We start from the raw sequence: 14730 nt of genomic DNA on the forward strand, positions 1-14730 counted from the left end.
ATACTTGCGTTAATTTAGACGCGATGCTGCTTGTGTTATTTAAGTCGCGAAGACTATTTTCGTGCGGTATCTGATGCAATGTGCGCTAATTAACGCAGCGCGCACAAATTGTAGACCAATGCGAAAACACGCACGCCATATTAGCAATACACGCCATTACTTTCAGAAAACTACTGTTCTGAAAATGACCATTTCCCTGCAAACTGGAGGCTACATCACTCTAGGGCCAACACATACTTGAATAAATCACACTGTAAAGTCCATATTGTGTTGCCAAAAGCTCATGAACTGTACTTTTCTATAATTACCTCCTGCCCCAAGTAGGTGTTAATTTTCGCACAGACTAATGTGATATTTAGTGCGTCTATGTGTTTGTGAATCATGCATTAGTATTATTTCTGTGCAAGAATGCAATGCGTTAAAATTAACGCCTTGCGATCATGTGTTATTTAATGCATGCAATATGCGACTTAACGCATGCGATTAATAATACTTTAGCGAATAGCTCGGTTTTTTTTTTTTTTGCTTCAATTTCAACGCAAAGAGCACGCACTTTAGTGAATCAACCCTATGTTGCTCACCATCCCCTTGGATGTTGCTCTCAGTGCCCCAAACCAGGTAGTTGTTTTTGAATTCCTGACTTGGTGGCAAGTTTTGGTTGAATAAAAACAAGATTTACTACCAAATAAAGCCTCCTGTAAGCTGATAGTGTGCATAGAGGCTTCCTAATAGCCAATCTTAGCCCTTATTTGGCACCTCCATTAACTAATATGATGCTTGTGTTGCTTTCCAAGTCTTTTTTTCCCATTTGACTGTGGCTTACAAGTAAGAAAGAATGATGTCAAGATGGTACCTCTCCCCCTTTATACATGAAAACAACTTGCACTTGCAATCCTGATCTGTGCTAAGATGTCTGAGGGCAAGTGTTTCTTCTGCATATTTTTAAGATTGACTTTATTATGAGATTAGCAAAGACCTACAAAGTACCTCATCATGTTTCTTAGCCTCATCTTATATCCTAGAATCTCATCAGCTTAATGCAGCAAAATTTCAGATTCCATTGCATTGGAACTCCCAAATTAAAAATAACTACTAACCATAACTTATTAACATGTGAGCTTACAGTTACCCGCTGGAGATGGCTTCAATTCAAAGAGATCGTCCTCTATTAATTCTTGTTTATCGTGCTTTCTATTTTTAGAAAACACATTTTTCAAAAAATTGTATATATGTATGTATATGATTGGCTACAAGTTCCAATCAAAATATTAAGCACTTACACTGTAACTGAAAAAATGTATATTGAAAATATATGCAGAGATGAGAAGTGCATCGACACAGGGAAGAGTAAGAGCCCTTAAATTTCTATATTTTTTAAGTAGCCCCACCTCAAAAAATGCGGCTGCAAAACTGCCTAAAATAGCCCTCCACAGACTAATATTGATATCATCTGATAACCTCTAATATCAGCAATAGTTGCCCAGGAATGCATCAATGAAAACATAACATAGATGTGGGACAATAAAACTAAAATTTTGATAAATCTGCATTAGTAACAGAGCAATGAATAACGTTATTGTGAAGTGGAAAAACACTGGAAGAGGAAAGAAGGCCACGCAAGGGACAAATTTTCATAGTGTGGCCCTATCTAATAGCTATGGGGAAATGACATAAGCCGATCTGCACTTACATCACAACAAAACTGAATACCTACAGCTGATAAAGAATATTACAGCTAGCACAACTTCGTCTGTCCCCAATATTGCTTTTGTACTGCAAAAAAGAAAAATGGGCCACTTGTGCATCATGGGGTGGATACTTTCTATAGTAAGTTATGTAGAAATAAAAGTTTTATCAAACTTTTCCAAAACCCTCTACAATTGATTCTGTTATCACAGCAAATCCAAATGTTAAAGTGATACACAAAAAAAAACTTTTTAAAATGTGAATCTAAATAAAAAGTTACCTATAGGTCATGTTGACCATTCGTTGCTGATAGACCTGCTTCTGTAAGTAATTGTTGCTTGAAGTTCTGAAACTTGACTGTTTTGCCAACCTGACTGTCCCTTCTCAGCCTGTCAGTTATAGCTTCTAATGCTAACAGACTGCTGCTGCACAAATATGGCAGCCTCCGACAGAGGAAAATGGGGGATCAGACAGGTAATGTCAAAGCTTCGGACAAATATTTTTGACAAAATTATAAATAGCATGCAAAAACATTGTTATGATAAATGTAAAAAAGGTTTCATTTCTAGTGTCAGTATCTCTTTAAGAACTATTTTGTCTAGGATTGCACAATCTACAACTATGCAGCTTTTAGGTCTTTGGCACTAGTGGTGCTTTCTCAGGAACTTCTGCATTCTTGGGGAGAACGCTGGCAGTGAAAACACCCCTCCCATCAGTAACTGCCACTGAAAAGAGTGGGAATCACTCTGCTTATGACAGATGTTGACAGTGGAGAGCATTGCTCGTTAAAGCTACCTTTGATGATTTCAAAACCACCTGTCACCAGACCTGTGCTATACAGCCTATAAGCCTTACCACTAACAGTTAGTTGTAGTCCAACAACTGCATAACAATAAGCCTCTCCTTGTGCTTTTATTTCCTCAGCAAATACCATAAGAAGAGAACCATTTTTTACTTCTGCTCCCGTCTCCAAAGGTGTCAACAACACCCCACTACTGCCATATATTGGTGGTTCATTACTACTGTTAAAATATATTATAGGGGCAGTATACTCTTCTGGATAATGAGCTGCACCTTATCTAATAGCCTAACGGGCTGCATATGGGGAAAAGGAGGGAGTTTGTTCATAAAGATTTTACCCATTAAACAAGGGATTAAAACTTTATTGTTGCGCATGACTCTCTTTGATGCTTAATACTTCACACAGACATTGATCTATAACGCATTCATAAATTTAGCTGACCATACAGATCTGCTTGCTTAGAGAGGTTGCCACTGACATGCTAAGTCAAATTTTGCGGACCCCATTGGTTGTCCTCTGGAAAAGTCTAAAAGGCTATAACCCTCTGCCTTAAACGAGACACCACTAACCAAGCTAACTGTAAGTTCAGCTGAATACCATAGACTATGTTAATTAGTTTGCAAAACCGATTGTTACATCAAAATGTATTTAAAGATATGTTCATGTCTGCTTTTTATCTGTGGGTCTCCATTAAGCATTATGCAGACATAGCAAAGTCTTTGTTGCTATAGCATCCTGCAACGGTTTCCTGTGCCCACCCACCGCTAACCCCTTCTCTCTTCATTCATCCTCTCTATAAATAAGCATTACTGAGGAAAGGAGGAAGAATGAGAACTACAAAAACCTCTGAAAGGTCCTGTCTGCAACTGACCAGCATTATACTGTCCATGGCACAGAGCTGTAGAGCACACACACTAAAAGAGGAGGTATTGATCACACACACATCACCCCCCTCAGGATACCCATGGCCTCTTCCTGTCCTGTACCAGGAACACTCACAGCTGCTTCTCGGCAGACACAGCACTGGCCTCCCCCTCACAGCACTAAATTAACACTTCCCCTCCCAAGCAGAGGTCTGTGTGCAAATTATTTTCATGTAGGGATCACCAAATGCATTTAGTGCCACTGAAAAAGTAGCCAAATAAATTTTCTAGACTCCCTCAATCATATTCAGAAAATGGTGGTATTTAAGAACCCTTGATTTAAAGCCAAATCACTCTGAAATAATCTTACTTTGTGTTAATTCCCTTATCATATAAAAGTATCAAAGAACCTACATGCATACTGTGCTATTTAGCAGGCTTATTAAGTATAATGTATATATCTACCCTTCTCTTTAAATGAATTGCACAGAGCTAGGATTTGGTGACCAAGAAAAATAAGGTCATGGTTTAAGTGCAGACTCAGTGTGATTTTGTTGGGAGTATAATTTCTAACTCTGTTGCCATGCTTTGTTTCAGGCTAATAAAATGCCATGGGCACTGTAAGTTATATTAACTAGCATTCTGACTTAATATGTAATAGAAAGAGAAACATCTTTCCATTTCCTTTATAAAATACTGCATTTGTTTTTTTTTTTTTAGAGAAAGCAACAATATAAAACAAAACAGATTTGACAACATTCCCAACAGAAAAACACAACAAGAAATGTCCTGCTACATCTTTATTTAGAGGATTATTTTCCCCCTTTTAAGTTAAACCTCTAATTCTGTTTGTCCAACCCCTCCCTCCTCCCCTATCAACTCTGGCTACACATGGTACAGAATACATAACCCAAGACCCTGGCCCTCCCCCCATGGTTACCAGACAAGAAGCACAGAAATCCCTGGGTTTCATAGAGAAATAGTAATAATAATAATAATAATAAAACAAGTAAAAAAAACACACACTGTAAAACTGAATGAAAAGAAAAAAAAAAATATATATATCTATATATATATATATCTATATCTATATATATATCTATATATATATATATATATATATATCTATATCTATATATATATATCTCAAAAGTTTACAAACCTAGGGTACTGTGTTCATATCTGGAGACCAGGTAACAAGGAGGATTATAAATAAATTAATAGAATGTGCAAAGAAAGGATTCCTAAAGTCCAGTATGATCTATAATCATAAAAAGAATAACTAAAGATAAATATCCCCTGAATTAAAAAGGAAATGTAGGGTTATCAACATTTCACATACATGGGGCACATGTGCTCTTAGGTGGAAGGGTAGCAAAGCAACATAAATGTGAAATATAAATTGTAAAAAAAAGGCAATAAGAACAAAGGTACTAGTGGATATTTTTGTCATACTCAAAGTGGCTTCTAAATGAAGTAAAAGCCATGGACAACATAACATGGCAGCATTTATAAAAACAAAGGAGCAAAAGCTGAGGAACCCCCACCAACCCCCTTCCCAGCAAACAAAGGAATAATTCTCTCACCTATACAATTAGATTTAATTTAAAATCCCTGACAAGATGGCTGCAAGCAGCCCCTCTCTGACCCTCAAACACCGAGGTCAGGAAGTCCTGAAAATGTACCTCTTACATTGACACCCACAAAGCAGAAGAGAAAAGAAAGAAACAATTCTCACGCATAGGCTGCCAGGAAACACGCCTCGCACATGCACAGAATAGTAATTACGTCACAGCTGGGACATGGGCTCTGTCACACAGAGAGGTGGGGGAGGGGGAAGCAAGAGACTGTGGACTGAGGGGGAGAAAGAGACCCAGGGGTGAATGGGCAATGGCAGGAAACAAAAGATTTTTTTCTGTACCAATTCTAGAATTCATTTTCATTGTATGAAAGAAAAAAAATTCTGCTCCAAGAACACTTTAAAAAAAAAAAAAAAGCCAGTTTCATTCAGATAAAACAGAATTGTCCTAAATTATTGATCCAAGAGAAGTTATAAAACAAAAGCAAACAAAAAAAAATCAACTTAATATCCAAAGTGTGAGGTAAATATGATAAAAAAACGTAGGAAGCTTGAACATAGCACTCAGGTTGCTGCCTCCCTTCAGACAACTGCCCCCCCTCGTTTTAACGGATAAGGGGAGGCACAACGTGCACAGCAGGGCCTTCCCACAGCCAGTCAGGGATGGGCAGTAGCCCACAGCATATAACGAGTGATGCTACATATGACAGTAATGGCGGTGGATAGGCTGGAAAAGCGAGGGGGTTATTACAGAGTCCCTGGTCCCCCTCATTCTCCTAGTTCCAACCTCTTGTTCCCACAGCGGCAGACGCTTCCTGAAAAGCAGCATGTCAAAGGTTTAGCCTGGAACAAATGGTTATGTGCTGTCCAACCAGGTTATAAATGTTCCCTACAAAGTATGACAAGCGAGATGGAGCTGCTTGAGGATTGGGGTCCATCTTTCTTGAGGAAGAAAAAAAAAACTTGAAGAGTGCACCTTATTGCCTTTACGCTCCATAACAGCGCAATCTTGCTACGCTCCACATTCCAGCGTTTAAGGCAGAACAAGTTATTGGAATTTAAGTCCACTAAACATTTAAGATTATCTTTTATTCTTATTTTTCTCCACTTTGCTTTTCCTTTGCTGATCATAATGTATTCTTCGGTCAGAAGAAATAAAAACACAAAACAAAAAGCTTCTCCAACTCTCAATGGTCCATACCAAGTGTGGGAGCAGGCACTCCCTGGAGCACACCAATAAAATACAGGATGCTACTGCTACACATCTCATGCCACCACAAATTCTGAGTTCAGTTCAGCCTTGACATCCGGTTTCCACAGAGAGTCCTCAAAGTCAATCTCTAGGCTGCCCTCCCCACTAGATGTACTGCTGTTACTGCTGGTCCGACTAGATTTTCGGGTGGGCATCCAATGATATGGAGCCCTTGAGTCTCTCCTTGCCTTCCTGCGCAACCTCTTCTGATGCATAAGCAGCTGCAAGCGCTCCACCTTGCATCGAGTCGCCCTGTTTTCAGTTTGACGCAAGCGGTCTCCTAAAAATGAAAAAAATTTACATAAACAATGGTACTATGACTACTATTGGGTAAAGAGTAATAGTCTGTGATACTGAGACCACAAGTAACAGTAAAACATCTCAAAACTCAGAGTACTGCAAAGCTTTAAATATGACTATCACTAATAACCCTAACAATCTGCTGCTGTGTTTCAACATTCAGACATTGGGGCCTGATCTGCTTGTATATTACATGCTGCTGGTGTAAAAAAAAAAAGTTACTATATGTCAGTATCTCTAGGGCCACTAATCTAATAGTTACTCCCCTTGAACACCCATTTCTTTGTTCTGATTCCACATAATGGGTTAAAGAGTCCAAGGATTATCAGCACCACACAGCCATTGAATATTTTATCATGAGGCTCCCACAGCTTCCTGCTGTATAATGGGATCTGCTCACCCCTCCCACACGCAGTCCTCTTTGTTCTCCTTACACAAAACACACAGAATGAAACTGGCCAGATGCATGCAGGCCCTCCCCCATTCACCCACTCCCTCTGTGTGTGCATGGGGGTGGGGGGGCACCCTCCCAGGATCAGTCTGTCTGTTAACAGGATGCCTTCTCTTCACTAACTATAGTGCAAGAATGTAAAGACAGAATGTGCACATATTGCCCAGCTGTCTACTGCAAGCCCCTTCTTCCTATACATTTTACACCTCTAAATACTGTCCTTGCAGTTTTTAATGACTTAACACTCTCACCATATCGTCTAAATCCTATGTACTCTCTCAGATTTGGGGAGTTGCTTTATCTCCTTTCAAAACAAGCACAGAAAAAAAAAAGTTTTTCTTCCACGCCCCTAGACGGCACGGGGCTGTGACATTTCAAGGCTTTTTGGTTTTGCTCTAAATTATACATGGATTAAAAAGGCTCATGGGAAGACAGCACCACATGTTATATAAATTCAAAAACACCTACAGGCAGCAGATCACTGGGTGGGGGTTGGAAAATGCACTGTGAATGACTCTGAAAGGCCTTTGTCTGCACCCCCACCCTTCTGCAGCCAACTGAACAAACATGGCAACAGCTTCATCCCCCACCCTTACATATATAGGGGGGAGGGAAAGGTCAGATAATCCATTTAGTGCTGAATATGGCACTGCTTACAGTTAGGTTTCATTCAAACACACACTTCATATTTCAAACACTGCTAGGAGGTTAATATTATTCTAATTAAAATATATAACATTTAAGGCAACACTTTGATCAACAGGACAGCTAAGAGACAATCAGTGTTTGTGTATACTGTTCTCAAATGCAGCATAATATGAAAGCCCTGCTTATTTTGGATAAAAGCCAATGTGCCTGTAAATCAGATTAAATAAGGCTTGTGGCACATGGGGTGTAGTCTCCATTATTCAGACAGGAGAGAAGCTTCTGAATCCTACCAAAGAGCCCATCATTAGTTTTAATGTAAACAGTTCTTACTAGCAGCTACAAAAGGTTTTTTGTCTCAAAACACCAATTTCTGGACAAAAACCACCTGTCACCATTGGGGACAGCCAGTTTCTTTTAAAACAAATAACAAGCTTCTTGGGAAGGTTTGGCTGTTTCTATGCCTGCCAAAAAAACTCAGAGAATATGTCCCATATGCCGCGAATGCAAGATCTAAGTCAATAAATGCTCCTCACTTTGTGTATTTAACTTCAATTGTAGGATAGACGAGACAAGATTATGCACCTAAATTATCAGTGTACAGCAACAAATTCAATTTGTGATACATTTAAAAAGCTAATATAAGCAACAGCTTAGGGCCCCATTACTCACCACTTGGTTTGCACGTGCGTGTCTGAGCCTGGCAATGGCCTACTGGATGAGTGGTTTGTTGGGGTTCGGAGCTTTGGGGAGAGGTAGCTTTAGGATTCCTGGCCTGGGATGCACATTGGGTGTGGCATCGGAGTGTGGTTAGAGATGGTGGCATACCCTGGTAGTGACGGGTGGCACTCAACAGATCATTTAGAATCTGTAAAATGGTCCCAATATCCCGGCGAGGACGACCCGCACTGTCCTGGCAATGTGGGTGCAAGGTACCTGAAGCAAAAGAGTACATTTAAAATCAATAAACTAAAAAACACAAAATATTTTAAAGTAAAGTAAAGCCTGGTAAACTTGGATCTGTGCAGATAAGAATATTTACAATATTATTCATGGGAATCATTTTGTTTAAACTCATGTTTTAATAATCAGAATAATCCTGCATATATGTAAGCTAAGTAAAGAGAGATCAATAGAAACTAGTACGTCTGAAATCTGCTGCCAAGAAATACATACTACTGTCTCCACAAACTATGGTAGTCAAACTAAATAAACTTTTGTTTGACAGTACATTATACAGAAAAATATAGATATAGATACAGCACTTATTTTGTCATTCTTGTATTGGGCTATAATACAACAGTACAGCCATGCCTCAAAGAGGCTTAGTTCAACACTTCAAAAAAAAACATTGGCACCTGTTTCCATGACAAATGTGTTACTGTAGGGCACATTTTTATTAGTCAATATTGACACAGATATGCGAGTTACCAAGGTTCCCTGGGCAGAATAACATTTGCCAATACATATCTTACTTAACCCAAACAGAATGTAAACCCTATTTGTGTATATGGTTTGGGGGTGGGGGTTTATGAAGTAATGATAACACACATGATCCGCAACGAGCAGTATTTTCCTAGTGATATGAACACTGCAAAATATATCTGGAAGTATACCTTTAGGGCTCTGGCACACAGGGAGATTAGTCACCGCGACAAATATTTCACTGAAATCGTGCCGCCGCGTATGCCATCCCACCAGCGATTTACATTTTCGCCGGTGGGATGGCAATCCGGGGAGATTAGTCGCCCGCAAACAGGGAGATTTGTCGCGGGCGACTAATCTCCCTGTGTGCCAGAGCCCTTATAGCAAAAACAACCAAAGAGCTGTTGCACCCAGGCCCTCCTGAAGATGAATGCAACATCAACAACTTCATAATCAAGGTGACAAATGTATTACAAACAGAAAATCTGCAAAGATTTTAATATGTGCAGGCTTCTTTAAGGAGTGAAGATTCCCCAGTCCTTCTAAAATGTAAGCAGGCCCACCACTGCACAACTTCAGGCTGTCCACAAATGATGGACACTTGTTGACCATCACCTTTGTCCGTATCCCAAGAGTTCAATATTTTGGGCCCAACTAAATGAATGAAGTACCCATTGCAGCCACATGCAGTAACCCATAGCAACCAATCAGTAGGTAGAATTAACTGGTCATCTGTTTAAAAGAAAAAACATCTTATTGGTTGCTATGGGTTATTGCTCCTGGGCAAACTTAGTGCCTTTTATTACATATGGAGTAAGGTTTTCAGTAGCAGGCAAAATATACAACATACTTTATGTATAAGAGCCAGAATATTTCAACACTATGAAGCCATAAACAAAAGCATTTAGTGGGCAAGCTGGGGGCCATACAAATCAATTGGATGGCCACATCTGTCCAACACTCCAGAAATTGGGCAGTCCTGTCCACAGGGTTAACTCTCCTGACTACAGTATTTTAAGCTCTCCCAAAGGAGAGAAAATGTATATAACTCAACATTTCTTACCAGAAAATGTCCCTGAGAAAACACCAGGAGCGTGGTTGACAAAGCTCTCAATAATCGCACCCGGTTTCCGGGATCTGCTGGATGCAGAAGAGCTGGTTCCTTCGGTTCCTCTAGAACTGCATGGTACCTGCTGGGAAAGGTTATATGTTTCAATTTTAAAGCTAGTACAGAAACAAACATTCCTCAACCACAAAACCAAGATCACAGCATCCACTGCTTATTTGGTATAAAATGATCACCTGTAGGTCACCTTAAATCTAACTTTTGTATGATGTACACCATAATAATCTAAGAATAAGCAAGTGTATGTATGTTTTATGCCATTGTATGAGTTTTGTTTTTTTAACTCCTACAGCTTTTCATTTTTGAATGTTTAATTGCAATCTGGCTGCTTGGAAGAGCCTCAATAGAAAGATAAGCAATACAAATAAGAGTAGCTACAAATATTATTGTAACAGTGACTGTGGTTTTTGGTTGTTTGGTCACTAAACTACAGCCAGAGAGCAGTTAAAGTTGCAGCCTTGGGAAAGTTTGTTTTCAAATTAGGCCATATAGCATACAAAAATAAAGGTGGATAACCAGGTCCATGTCCCATATCCCTTACCTCTGCACAGGGTGACACAGCAACACCTTCTCCGTGGGAACGGAAGACGCTTGTGGTGAGGGGAGAAGAATGGGGGCCATCGCGGTGTGTAGAAGCAGTTGGAGACAGTGTAGTGGGGGGAGTAGAGCCTGGTGTGCAACTTGCCAAATGTGAAAGAGCAGACGTGCTGGTATGTAAGGTGCGATACTGGGGGGATGCACCAGCCTCAGCTCCTCTGGTGATTACATGCCGGTGTTGGAGATGAGAAGCCCCTGACTGTTGAGCAGCCAACTGGAGTTGTACAAACATCATATGATCACCAACACGCAGCGCTAGCGTAAGAGGGGAACGGCCAGATAGGAAATCATTCACCTGAGAAGGTAAAAACACAAATGAAAAGTACTGATAAGTCCAATGCTTGACAATATATTATTCAACCTAGTCATAACTAAATGAGCTTTCATTGGCCTTGGACAGAAATTGCTGCATTTGACTCCATGTATCTGCTACAGCCTTTCAACATATTGTCATCTAATTTTCTACAAAAGGGAACAAACTGTCACCTTATTTGCTCTCTGCACCACAAAACCCTGCAACTGAACACCTAAGGACAGTGACCTTTTACACATTCACACCAGAAACCCAATGAAATCTATTTCTGAGCACTAAAGCAATGTCCCTGTAAAAATTCACAGAATGGGTTAATAAATTGGAAGGCGAGATTCGGAAAAAAAACAGAACAGAAAAGGTATGAACAAAACCCCTCCAAGGTATGCTGCAGAGATAGGAATTACACGGCAGCAAACCGCCCTCACGACTCAATCATACACACACAGCTTTGAATGCAGTGCGCCTTCCCCCACGTCACGACTCAACCCCCCCCCCCATAACCAACCACCTCCGCATTACTGGACAAAGAGCAGAACATTAACCCTGAAACTTCTGAAGAAAATATACAAATAATCTATGTATATAAAGGCAGGAACATTGTGTACTACTGCAGCGTACATATGCACACAGTTCCTCTCCCTACTTTATCAGGCTGCTCTCTCTGACTCACCCCCCTCCAGCCCACGCCTGCAAGAACAGCTAAAAATAGCAGAGTCCAGCACATAACCAGGAGAACAAGGCCACAGGGTGGAGGGGGAGAAGTGGAGTACAGGTATAGCCTAAAGCTTTTCTGTGGTTGATGTAAAAGAAAGGGTGGAAACATACACAAAATACCAGAGGTGCAACTAGAGAAATATGAAGAACCTTTACTGAGATTATGTAAAGGGAACAAAATGTTACAATATAGGAAGTAATAAATATACATGAAAAAGTACATACAGTGGTGTGGCATATAAACCCAATATCATGTATAATCTCTTGTCATAGCAATAACAATGCGCATAAGTACTGAGACTGAAATGTTTCCTGGTATAATTACCAACAAGAACACTGTCCCTTTAAGAGACTGACTACACTAAAACTGCAAGAGGGAGGGGCAGAGACAAGGCAGAACTGCATACGCCCTCCAGTCACCATCTGATTAGCAACCGGTTTGTTTGTCGGTGGCAAGAGACAAGTTTTGCGTCACAGCTTGAATGGTGACACAAAACAGAATGTGGCGATTCCCACTAAACAACCCCTCCCAATGGATAACGCCCTGTGACCTCTCACCTGCGTCTCCGTCAAACTCTCCAGGGCCTGCATTACAGACTGCTCAGGGCGGGACATCTGGGACTGCGTTAAAGAAAGAACACAGGGAAAATTAGCATCTTTTAGCACCAAAATAGAAAGAAAGAAATGAGGGAAGCAAAAGTATGTGGAGGAAATACAGACAGATGTATTCTAGGTAGAAAAGATTCTCCTACAATATTATACACTGGGCATCTTTACTTTACTTACCATTAGTCCAGCCTCTACACTTGGCAACAGGGTAAGCCTGCTTCCATCGGATATCCCCAAATCTTGCAGTTTTCCGGAGCTCAGGCGCCTGTAGTACACATACAAATGAGTATTAATTCCAATGAAATGGATCTCTTTACCCTGGGTTAGACCTGGGCTCCCCATAGGGGGCTGCATGTAAAAGGGTAGCAAGAGATGGTAGTGGACACAATATAAGCTGCCTTCTAACACAATAAGAAAAATGAGAGATTTCTGCCATACTTTTTTAAGTAACTTGCCAAAGGGTCAGGATCTAGCAACACATTCTCTTACTGTACAAAGACATTTAACTGTAGCTAGCTGCCAGCACCCTTCCAGAACCAAGACCTATACAGAACGGGGAGATTGTATGCACAGAGAATGTTTCTAGATGCCTGATACAAGCTAGTTTACCATTTCCTACAAACACAATGTGTGACTTGTATGTTACATCACATTCAGGACCTAGTAGTTGGTAGCAGCCATATCATATGTTCTGCTGTGCAGCAATAACACCATAAAGAAACATTTATCGTGGCAGGGATAACTGGCCACTATTTCAGGCCACTGTGCAGAGCAAATCCCTAAACTTAAAGACTCTATATATAGTTTAGAATAAGCCACACTAGGAAACATTTTGTGGCTACTACAGAAGCTTCCTTCAGTTTAAAGAGACACTCTCATGCAGGGTCCAGTAGGGCCCACCTTACATACTGATTAATGTATCAGCACCTCAATATAGTCCTTGCTATACACAAGGTTATACACTCGTCTATAGTAGTATTGGTGACATGGGGCACCTTAGATACGCACAAAGAGTTAATGTTCGCTGGAGAGAGAAATAAAAGGTCATTTTTAGGTAAAAGGGCTCTAACAGCGGGGCAGTTTAAATGGCACATTGGGAGGGGCAAGGGGCAGTTTATCATTGCCAGGGGGGAGGAGGCAAACATATGCAATGCCTTGTCTGAAGTTTCGTTAGACAAAGACCGCCCCCGGGTACAGAACAAAGGACGGAAAGGCGAAGGGATCAAATCGACCCATACGGTGCAATAACTGTCAGTAAAAAATTAACCATCGCCACCATTTAGGGTTATCTTCGCCGAAGCCCACTGGCTTTCCGTGCCCACGAACTTAATAGTTCTCCCCAACAACCGAACGGTGGAACGCGTAGCTTAAGAGTGGGGGGCCACAAGATCCTGCTCCAGGGAAACAGACTTCACTCCTCAGGGTATAGCTCTTACTCGCGGTTGGGGGACTCCCTTGGGAGACCCCTTATCCGATTATATCCACGTATCTCATACAGCTCCCCCTTTGCGCAACCCCACCAACAGAACATTCACCCTCCACCCTACTCACGTCTCCCGGTGCAACAGGGTGAGCCTCTCCTTCGGAACCTTGAGCCGCTGCGAGATTCGTCGCTTTAGTCCATCCACGGTCTCGTCCGGAGGCACAGACAGCTCATAGCGGGTGCCAGTGGTGCTCTGGATGTTAAGGTTCATGGGCGTTTCTCGAGCTACGTTGGTGCAGCTCCGTGGGACACTGGGCTGCTGCTCCATCCGAGGATCTAACTCTAACTGCGGTCTCCGCTGCGAGCTCTGGCGTGAAACTAACCCACAAAGTTACAGTGAACCTAGACCCATAGCAGTAGCAGCTCGACCACTCCCCTCGTCCAATAGGAGGACCCGACCTCCTCCCCCACGTGGCACGGATGGAACGCCACCTTCGTGCCTTTTACCCAATCAGTCTTGCTGAATCCGTTCCAACGCGGTTGCCGCTAAGATATGGCGTCCTAGAAACCGCGCCCACCAGAGCCATTCATAATAAATTAAATTCACAACAAAGAGATGGGGAGATGTGAACTCGTTGAATGCTGGAGATTCGGATTAAAAAGAAAGAACAGAGACTGTAGGGAGAGCAGGAGAACCAAGAAAAACGAACAATGGCTTCGAGGGTCATTATATATATATATATATATTTTTTTTTTTTTTTTTTTTTCTTTTAAAAATACAAATACATGATCTATATACAATTTTATTTATGCCTTGTCGCCATTCAATTAAATTAGTGGAGAATAAATAAACTCTAATAATGTGCCTGTATCTAAAGCGTTTTGAATCAGCTGTGAGAGTCTGGGATGGCATATCCCACACCTGTGGCACACGGGGAGATTAGT

The 14730-nt window shown here is 41.1% G+C and overlaps 1 protein-coding gene across 2 annotated transcripts; it reads right to left on the minus strand.

The window, feature by feature from the left end:
• Positions 1-4138: 4138 nt before the first annotated feature.
• Positions 4139-14649, minus strand: midn (midnolin). 2 transcript variants are annotated; one of them, XM_012962674.3, is made up of 7 exons: positions 13914-14649; positions 12540-12627; positions 12312-12374; positions 10671-11021; positions 10067-10193; positions 8251-8514; positions 4139-6462 (listed from the first exon to the last, which is right to left on the minus strand). In XM_012962674.3, the coding sequence occupies exons 1-7, from the start codon at positions 14111-14113 to the stop codon at positions 6197-6199; spliced, it is 1359 nt and encodes a 452-aa protein (XP_012818128.1). In that variant the 5' UTR covers positions 14114-14649; the 3' UTR covers positions 4139-6196. The 2 variants fall into 2 exon arrangements, with proteins under 2 accessions (XP_012818128.1, NP_001015832.1); NM_001015832.1 differs by having other exon boundaries at positions 4938-6462; positions 10067-10196; positions 13914-14126.
• Positions 14650-14730: the final 81 nt, after the last annotated feature.

The sequence above is a fragment of the Xenopus tropicalis genome, chromosome 1 (assembly GCF_000004195.4).
Source record: "Xenopus tropicalis strain Nigerian chromosome 1, UCB_Xtro_10.0, whole genome shotgun sequence".
NCBI classification, from domain to species: domain Eukaryota; kingdom Metazoa; phylum Chordata; class Amphibia; order Anura; family Pipidae; genus Xenopus; species Xenopus tropicalis.

Coding starts and splice junctions, on each gene's coding strand:
- midn (NM_001015832.1), bottom strand. CDS start 14,113: ATGGAGCAGCAGCCCAGTGTCCCACGGAGCTGCACCAACGTAGCTCGA. Junction 10,197..10,670: donor CTGTGTCACCCTGTGCAGAG/GTAAGGGATATG, acceptor AACCTTTCCCAG/CAGGTACCATGCAGTTCTAG. Junction 6,463..8,250: donor ACGCACGTGCAAACCAAGTG/GTGAGTAATGGG, acceptor TTTCATTTTTAG/GAGACCGCTTGCGTCAAACT.